The 10,537-nt window shown below is 37.2% G+C and overlaps 1 protein-coding gene across 10 annotated transcripts in view; it reads right to left on the bottom strand.

Moving 5' to 3' along the window:
• itsn1 (intersectin 1 (SH3 domain protein)) overlaps positions 1-10,239 on the bottom strand; it is a 56,050-nt gene extending 45,811 nt beyond the window's left edge. For all 10 annotated transcript variants that reach the window (XM_061745192.1, XM_061745187.1, XM_061745190.1 and 7 more), the window contains exons 1-2: positions 10,088-10,239; positions 867-926 (exon numbers count right to left, since the gene is read on the bottom strand). In XM_061745192.1, coding sequence (XP_061601176.1) covers positions 867-894 — 28 coding nt within the window. In that variant the 5' untranslated portion in view covers positions 895-926; positions 10,088-10,239. The remainder of the gene's footprint in view (positions 1-866; positions 927-10,087) is intronic.
• Positions 10,240-10,537: the final 298 nt, after the last annotated feature.

Consider the following 10,537-nt stretch of genomic DNA (forward strand, 5'->3'; position numbering starts at 1 on the left):
TTTAATCCAACTGTTAATTGAAAAATGCATCTTTAAAATCATGAGGTTTTTCCTTTAGCTTCTTTCAGCAAACATTGTAAATTATGCTTATGCATTTGATATGAAAGTATGTTTCCCTAATATTTCTGTATAATGCCAAAAAATGAAACTATGTCCCCAAGCAGCAGCACCACCCAATATTTCTGTAGTTATACTGTACGTATTAAAACGCCCAGCACACCCTGCCAGATAAGCAGCCTTCTTTTTTCATTATGTGCTGAAAAACACACCATAAAATGTCAGTATTTCAAGTGCTTATAGCTGCTCTGAGACGTGTCTCAATGATTAACAACGGCTTAGGTAGCGAGTCTTCATCCAGATTCCAGAGTAAACAAGTTTCAACAATATTGTGTATTCATACAAATCTGTTTATCCGTTTAAATCTCACCCTGTGTGGCTCAGAACCTTTTGACTGGGTCTAGCTGTGTCTCCATCTGTTTGGGCTTCTGATAGGAATCGCTCCATCTGCTTTCATTTCATAACTATTTACTTTCTTCTGCTTTTGAAACTAGTAATTTTTCTAAACTTTTGTCCTTCAAGCTTTTACATAATAATTAGACATCAGTCATATTGCCATCACAACTTTTAAAATTGCATATTGTTTCTTCCTAATAGCTTGTAGCCCAAGTCAATTCTATTTGTCTTAGTGCCAAAAATTGTTTTCATAAATTTGAAGTATTCAGGAGAGCACTGTATACAAAAAAAAAACCTTTTGGGAGTAGATTTTACAAGATTTTTTTTACAAATTAAAACATGACTCAGACAGAAATAACCAGATACAAGAAATATATAGCACTTTAAGAGCAAAAAAGGTAAAGAAGACTGACCTGTGAATGTGGTTGGGAACTGTGCCATGGTTCACTCAATCTTCTCCAAATAGACAACACCTGGAAGCAACATTCAGAAATACAGATGAAGAATTTGATACACCTTTTCCTGTCGATCCTTTCATTTGTCAATAATAATAATCATAAATCCTGTTGAAAAGGAGCCTTAGTCATTTCTAAAGGTTTAAGAGCATGTGTAAAAAAGACCAAGTAGTCAGCACCAAAAACAATCCGGATACTGTAGACAAAGTTGCTTTCCGTCTGCAGCCTGGAGTTCAAGTTTTGAATTTCTGTTTAATCAGTTCCCCTACAAGACTATTGTGGCTGTCATAAATGTGCACATCCTGATATTAGCACATATGAAACGTGAGAAAAGCACGAATCTACTGTAGACCTCAGATTTTCAGTTCCACTGCAGAGGTGATTAACTGTCTGAAAGCCCTGTGTGTATATATATGCAGAGAATTTTGATTTAGGAAGACTGCCTGAGCACAACTGTATGTTTTCTGCTTCACAGTCACTCTACAAACATTGTCACTAAGGAGATGACCGCACAAACACCAGTGAATAATACTGGCTTGCTATTGCAGCTCTGGAAAGCATCACTGACGTCCTTTTAAAGCCAATGTCTCCATCACGCAATGTATTTGATAACCAAAACATTGCCAATTCTGTAAATGACAGTTTTATGTATATATCTTTTTACATTTTTGCAGACTCAAAATATATATTTTACTTGTTTATCAGATTTTTCTCAAGAATGCTGTACCTCCTTCCGTTAATTCACAATATCTGTGTTAACATACCACCAGAGGTAAAGGAGGTATGTTAATCCGATCCAGACCTGCCTTGCACCGGTTCGTGCGGCCAACTGAAAACCCACAATAATGTAACACGTTGCAACAGACGGGAGCCCTTGCTATGGGTGTGTAAGATTATGTGTGGGTTTGATTACTGTTTTTCCAATGCATTGTCAACAAAACTTTGATTTCCTTACCAAATTAGAGGGCAAAATGCAGCTGAAGGGTTAGTTGACCCAAATCAAGGGAAGCATTTACACTTCTTAGCTTTAGCAGTATCTAACCTGCACGTCTGGCTTGATTTACCAAGTAGAAAAACAAAGATGAGTATAATTTAGTTCTCCATGGTCAAACAAAACTAGTTGCAAATGTTTATTTAAATAACTACTCTAGCATATGTTGCTGTGGACAGACCGTTGCTGCTTTAGTAACAAATTATTCTCTGCCTTTTTAGGGGTGTATAATGGAGGGAGTGTGTGTGTTTGTGTGTTCCCCATTATCATCAGAGGGCCAGGACAAAGTAACCAGTTTAACTAGGTCAGAGGAATAAAGCCCACCCTGCACAAATACACACAGCCACACAGACTTTCACAGAGGAAATTGAGGGAATCCTGAAGCTGTTAAGCACCAACAAAACTTGATGAATGTACTCAAACTGCTGTTCAATGGTAAAAGCTTTATTAGTGCACTTAAATCCTACATAATGATTCCAATAAATCAGAAAAATGACCTAAGATTTGTGATGGACAAAGAATTTGTTTAAGAATCAACATTATGACACCAAAGACAAACTTCAGTTCTTTTATGTGTCATGCTTCCAAGAACGAGCAGTTGGTTGAAAACTCCTTTCAGCAAAAAAAAAAAGCTGCTTGTGAAATAAAATTACTTCCTGCACAGGAAAAGAAGACGGACAAAAAAGAAGTACATGACATTTCTGCGATTTATGCTGAATAATTCAGCGGGTCCCTTCATATGTTCACAGTAGTGTAGGTGTGATCCTGCCTGAGAAGAGCAGTAAGACTCAAGTGGATGCAAATTAAAAATCCAGGACTGCAGTGCACTTAACTTGAAATCCATTTTTTTTTGTTTTTTTTTTTTAAAAAAGGAAAAAAAAAAGTCTACCGTCTGTTACAAACATTGAGGATGAAATCATTTTTGCAGATTTAATTCGTTTTCAGGGGTCCTTTGTCATCCAAGTGTACCGAAAGGCTTATTGCTTTGTTTTCACCAAGTGCTTGCTTTGTTTTTGTGGGATTAGGTTGTATAATTAGAGCACTGGGATGTCACTGAAGTGTTGCTCTGTTATCAAGGCTGGTGGCAGATGCCCGTTTAAGCCCATCACACACACATACCCACAAACACACAAAGGCAATGTCAGAACATGACAAAGAGGGGGTTCAGACTCTTTCCTCTGTTGTCTCATCTTCCTGTTGACCCCCTCCACCAGATCACTACTCCATAATCTGTGAATGAATTTGGAAAAACTGTGCACTGACTGACATTCTTTGGTGGTACCCAAGTGTTTGATTATAGGGTGATATCTTTCTGCAAAATAGAGTCACAAAAAAACTAGTTTGACTTTTGGTGGGATTGAAAACACAAAACACATAACTGATGAAAATCAACCCAAAATGATTAATAGAATCACACCAATTACCATAAACTATTTAGAATTTAGCATCTTCATTACATGTACTGATATTGGTGTTTTTGTAACTTTAGTATATTTGATAGATGTACCGGTATTTAATGTATCCATCCATCCATCCATCCATCCATCCATTTTCCGCCGCTTATCCAGAACCGGGTCGCAGGGGCAGCAGTCTCAACAGGGATGTATTTAATATATGTGTAATAAAAGCAGGAAGGCTGCAGCAGTTACATTAAAACTGAGGCCAGCACTGCTGGGTTTGTCTCATTGCAACAATCAGGTAGATTTTATTTTTCTGTTAGTACTTCATCCACATCGACTTAATAAAGCAGCCAGTGACCAGAAACATTAGGGACTTGTTGTTGACCATGGACGGGATCGTCAGATTGCAGAATGCAGTAATGTTTTGTGAAGCACACACTTACTGCACCTTCACGGGATCAGTGTGAATGTTCAACTGGAGAGTTAACCATTTCACACAGATCTTCAGTGTGTTTCATACTGTGGTCTTTGTGTGAAAGACCTTGTGCTTCAAGGTGTCATTGATTAAAAAAAAAATGAATATAAAATTGAAATTTCTGTACTACTTCGGTACATGTCAGTACCAAAACCTATTTCAACCCTATTTAAGGTCCCGGGCGGTGATGGGTGTGCAGTCCAATCCAGCTCTCAATGAATGAGAGAATCATACTGAGACAAATAAAGCAAAAAAAAAAAAACATGCATGCTGCTCACACATAATGATATCAATCTGAAAACACCAGTAAACCTTAAAAAACAAAAGCGAGGTAAAGTAGAGTAAGCTGGGAAAACCCACAAAGACGCGGCATGCCAATCCCTCCCTAAAAGACAGAAGCCGGGACTCGAACCAGAAACCTTCTAGGCGGAGGAAACGGTCATAACCATTATTCAAATGTGTCACCCCATTTTCTGAAAAACAATGTGTATGGATGAAAATTTGTTGCCAGAACTGTCAAAGAAATATTCCAGTTGTACTTTACTAAGAAGCATCATTTGGCTGCTTATTTCACAATTACCAAAATGCCATGAGTTGCAACATCTTCTAGAGAAAGTGTGACTAATCAGCTCAAAACACCGTAACACAATGCTACCAAAGACAAAAACATAACATTCTCATGCAAAAGGGCACAGAAGAAAAGCTAGGGGATGAAACGTTGCCAGAAGGCTAAAAGAGTTAAATGTGTGCCTTGAACAACAGGAGATGACCAATGTGGCACACTTAACCTTTTAATGATGTGACAGCTGAGCTAATTGCACATTTAGTGCTCTTGGTACACAAATTTGGACAAATCTGCATCCCTCAATAAATAAACTATTAGGAATACCTTGGTTTCATTCCAGAACACAACAAACAACAGCTTAGTTTAAGAGACAATAATCAAGGGTGACACTGGCATGTTTTTATTTTCTCCCCTGGATGGGCCACTTGTTTTAAGTTATACAGATGAATAATAATTCCTATGTGATTCAGTATTTGTCTTTTGCAGCCCATTTTATTTCCACAGATGACAATGTTGTGATATTTTGGTCCAATAAGTTTTAAAAGAAAATCTAAACTCATCGGGACATTCATGTTCAATATTTTTCTTCTTTTTTGTGTGTGTTTAGACGGGTTCCTGCCAAACTTGTTACAGTAGCTTAATAGTATGCAACTCACATCAAAGCATTAAGGAAAATAAATTATTCAGATGTATATAATTTCTTTCTAAAACAGTCATTTAGCCTGCAGTACAGAGGCCTAAAGCATGCACATAATCGTGGTACACTTATTAATATCAGCATCTCTAATGTCTCCATGATGTACTGTATAAAGCTTTGTTTTAGGTTCTGTTCAGAAAAAGGGGCACATATGTTGTGCTGTGTACTGTACCAGGACTGTCAGTAGGTAGGAGCACGGGGTGGTAAAAATGGGAAAAGAAACCGGGATAAAAATATAAAAAAAACAAAAAAAAAATTATTTTATTTTAACAAAAAAATGATGAATTTCATAAATATTTAAATTTGCAAAGGATGTTTCCTTAGAATTAGTCATATCCTCTTACTTCAAGTTAGAAATCTCACTGATTAACTCAAATAAAGCATGAAACAAAAAACCGTTGACACTAATATGACAACAAAATACAACATGAACTTTTCATTTAATTCAATTCAATTTTATTTAAACAGGGTCTATTACAATACAAGTTGTATCTAAGCTTTATTCAACATCCAGAATTCTGTTCAGGAAATGCATGCAGGTCAGCACATTTTTATCTTGACATTTCCTCGTTTGCATATTTAAAGATAGTCTTCCAGGCAACATTTCAAATTAAAAGCAATATCTTAACTTATAGTAATAAAAAACTGTTTCATCTTGACAGCTATTATTCATAACTGTTACCATGCTCATTTGCAGTTTTTATTCTTAAGAAAAATAACATATGTAACAGTAGATTCAAGTTTTAATGGGTTGTTCAATATCATGCTGGGCATTGTTGTATTTCTTGTGTTTTTATTCTGTAAGGTGACCTTGGGTGTCGTGAAAGGCGCCTCCAAATAAAATGAATTATTATTATTATTATTGTTTCACTTAATTTTTAGTTTAAGGTTTGTGGGGAAACAGGCTTCAATGCTATCTGGGGCATTTTGATATTCCAAGATGTATAAGGGTCAAAGACGTATAAGGCCTTTGAGTAGCCCATTTTTAAAATACTTAAAATAAAGATATTTTTGGCCATTTTCCAAACATTTGAAATGTAGTGTACACATACATGTATGTGAAAACTTCAAACAAAGGTATTTTAGTGTTTTTAAACCTTTAAACCGTCATTTGGGGCGACCATTTATCTAAAAATTAATAGATTTCCATAACAAAATTTATATTTTAATAAGTATCAGTAATTAAATTAACTGTTCAAGAAAGATAGACACATTTTTCCTTTCATTTTTTGAAAACCATTTTTAAATACATTCTATCCATAATGGCAGTGTCACCCTCTTACTTACTCTAAAATTCATAAAACTGATTTAAAATGTGTACAAGGTGTATCCACTTATGCATGCTATACCAATAATTTATATTTGAACCAAAACTGATAGACATTCAATTTTGAATTTGATACAGAATTGCCATTTGTTGGTTACCCCACATGACAGTTGGTCACCCCACATGATGCTTTCAAGTTTAATCAAATATAACAGGCTAACAGTTAGCTATATGATCTAAGCTAGCTACTTCTCACCACATATCACTAACAAATTTACCTTCAAAATATAGATTTGCAAATAAAACAAATTATTTACAGTTTTAGGGTGGTCACCCCACATGATATCAAAATGTGACGTATACACTGCAGCAGTTAGAAAGAGGATTTATTTGTAAAGGAGAGAGAGACTACTGACCTGCAGGTTGTCTCTCTGGGACCCTCATGGAGTAACTGGCTGATGCAACATCCTCTTTGAGATGATTGTCAATATAAAAGTCCCTCAATTGTATTTTTTTCATGGTCACCCCAGATGATAATTCAGACAATGAACATATTCGGACAAGATTAGTTTGTGTATTATGATTGAAATGTGTGTACAAATGTTCCATAACTTTGTCAATAAATCTAAAACAAGTTTGAAAGTATGCCCAAAAGGGCAAGCATTATTTTAAAATTGTTTTAATGTGATTTAAAACCAGTTGTCCAAACAGAAGTCAAGGCCGGACGGTCACCCCACATGATGTTTTCACACTTCAGATGGCAGAAAATGACCAATAACCAACATGTTTAAATAAAATAAGAGTGGGCACATGTAGAAGGAACGTATTAGACATACATGTTATATTTTTTATTAATTTTTATGTTTATTATTAGGTAAAAAGTTCCATCGGACAGAAAAAGTAAGCGTCACGTCTTTGACCCATAAGGAATAGAAAAGGGTTTAAGACCTTCACACTGGTGGAATACGCTGCAATTTCTTTTCAGTTTGATTTCATTCACATAAAATAGCGCCCTCCAGCAACCTGGAGGGAGAGAAGGTCCTGTCACTGGCTACAGTTTTGGAAAAAAATTACAAGACATTTACAGTAAATAGCTTACTATAAAAATGCACAATTTGAACTAGAATTACTGGAATGATGTTGTATGCTGTCAATTGAAGTCCATAGAAAGAAAAATATAAGAGAGCCAAAATCAGAATAAGCGGGTAAATACTGGATTTTACCAAAAATCCAAAACTGGAATCAGTTGAGATAAATAAGTGTATCTCTAACATTATTACACACATAATGAGCCATATTTATGCAGAGATGTGTTCATCATGATGGTTTTGGTATTAATAACTGCCCCCCCCCCCGCCCCCCCATACACACACACACACGCAAAGTGCATAAATACTCTACCTCAAAAACACACCTACCAAAGTTACTCTCACACTGAAAAAACCTCTTGCTCACAACAGACACTGACCCTTTCCCTAAGCTTTACTGTCATCTCTCTCCAACACACTAATGTTATTATGAATCACACTACTGTCAAGTTATAAGGACTGACAAGTGTCAAGGCCCACATCCACCCAGAACATAAACAAGATAACTGCTCTGCCATCTCTCCATGCCCTGCCGTATCAATCCATCCATACCTCTGACTGAGAACATTTTCACCAACCACCAATTCAGCTTTTTGCACTAAAGCTTTGATTATTTGAAAATGGAAATACCATCTGTAATCCAGACCTCCACAATCACAAGACCGTTCTATTTGCAAATATTAGTGAAGAAATAGAAAAGTTAAGGCAGCTTACAACAAGAACATAATGATGTACACACAGGGAAAAGAGAGACAGAGATACATCAGGGGACGATGACATCACAGTTATGCCATGAAAAAAGAGAAAGACTATTTGTCCTTGTACTTAATGGCATGGAGCCACTGTCATATGTTTGCCAAACCTTCTGAAACACACATTTAAATTTGACATCTGTTTCTATCTTTTTCAGGACAAATGTGTTAGTATAAAAAGCATACATTTAAATCAGACTATCATGAACCATTTTTTTGTTTGAGGATATGTTATCTGTAAATAAAACTGTGAAAACGAGAAAGCATGTGCATGCGTCACAACAGTTTTAAGCGTTACTGGAACTGAAATGAGGTTTTACTAAATATTCCCTTCAATGTGCTCATAAAAAAATCATCTGAAAGCATTTGTATCTGTAATCCTCCCATTTTCAAGAGGGCATTTGTCAGCATCCATGTAACCATGGAAACCAGTCCTCCAGTCCTCACTGTTTAAAGTGTCCATGAAAGACACTTGGGTTACATCCACACTGAATATAGCTGGAGATACCGTTACAGAGACAGCAAAGATCTGTTTGGCAATTCATCCTTAACTTCCTGAATCGTTTTAGATGGATACACAAGTGACAAAGCGTTTAGCTCTACACCCACAGACACTTATTGGATTCAAAAAATAAAACAAGCTAAAAAAACTAAAAAACGCCAACCACCAAAGAATTATGTTTTGATTGGACAGGTAGGGCTGTGACTAACATTACTGATGTTAACAAACACAGGACTGATAATCTCCACCCTAGCATGCACATATTTTTTGGAATTGCGTGACATTTTTCTGGAAAGATGTACATTTAGTTTTGACAAAAGTACTTGGGTATGAGATTCCATTAACATGTACCGTCTTATACTTGTGTCACATTGCAACGGTGGTGCAGGCAGAGGATCGCTGGTTGGTTAAGACTCTCCTTACAGCTGCTAAGAAAACCATCACTAGAAGCTGGTATAAACCTGAATCGCCTACTCTAAAACAGTGGCTGGATATTACAAAAGAAATATGGACGATGGAAAGACTGACCCATATCCTGGGTTTGAGGGAAGGGCTATTTGAGAAGAGATGGCAAAAGTGGACATTTTATCTAGAGAAAGCATAAGGATGCAGACCTCTTTTTTTTCCTTTCTCTTTTTTTTTGGATGTGTTGGATATATTGGATATATATTATTTGTTTGTTGCACGGTGAATATACAGATAATTTTTGTTATCTGGTAAAAATGTGGTAATAACCTGAAAATCCAATAAAGACAAAGTGACAAAAAAAAGAAAGTGTCCATAAAAGACACTTGGGTTACATCCACACTGAATATAGCTGGAGATACCGTTACAGAGACAGGAAAGATCTGTTTGGCAATTCATCCTTACTTCCTGAATCATTTTAGATGGATACACAGGTGACAAAGCGTTTAGCTCTACACCCACAGACACTTCAACAAATAAAACAAGCAAAAAAAAAAAAAACGCCAACCACCAAGGAAGTATGTTTTGATAGGACAGGTAGGGCTGTGACTAACATTACTGATGTGAACAAACACAGGACCGATCATCTCCACCCTAGCTGTCACTCCCTGCCCTGGCACCCTGGTAACCTCCGATCCATCACACTATTCTGGATCGCCCTGACTAGTGTAAGGGTTTAGGGGTGACTGTAATAACACCGACCCATGTTAACATTGCTCAAAGGCAGCCAGTGCAGGGCAGTGATTTCATCCCAGCAGAGCTGGCTGACTGAGAGTAATGGCTGTAATACACGTTTCTCTTCTGTTTTTGCTCCTTTACAAAGACGTGTATACCACCCCCGTCCAGGGTGTGATTTTACTGAATGAGAGCCTGCCAGAGAGCCAGCCTCTCCGGATCAGGGTTAGCAGCAGCTAGCAGCAGCGGCTAACCTAACCCGCTCAGGGACAGGCTTTCATCACCACACTCTCCCCCCTCACCTCATACTGCAGCGGCCATCCTCAGGCAGCGGATAAAGCGGCGCGTTGAGTGTTAATGTCACCATAAAATGGGATATCCTCTCCCCCAAACGTGATGGTTTATCATTAAAACCGTTTCCGGTTATTCTCCCGTGGATCTGAATCCCGACCGACTGAGGGACAGCTGGAAAATGGGGGGTAACGCCACTCGGGTCTCGCGAGATCACACGCAACGCTCAAGCAGTTTGACATATTCTCGCGATATCCATTTTCTCGCCTAATATCTAGCAAATAAATGTGCAAAGTGAGGGTATCAGCGGCGTCCTCTTGGTAGTTGTCCATTTGAAAAATATAAAAACATCTTTACGAATGTCATCTAAGTGCATGAAAAGGCCAGATATTTAAAATGTTCTTCCGTTCACCTCTCTGGTTTAGATAGAAAAAACATCTAATCAATGTTTAGAAGAAAAA

Source organism: Cololabis saira, chromosome 17, assembly GCF_033807715.1.
Source record: "Cololabis saira isolate AMF1-May2022 chromosome 17, fColSai1.1, whole genome shotgun sequence".
NCBI lineage: Eukaryota > Metazoa > Chordata > Actinopteri > Beloniformes > Belonidae > Cololabis > Cololabis saira.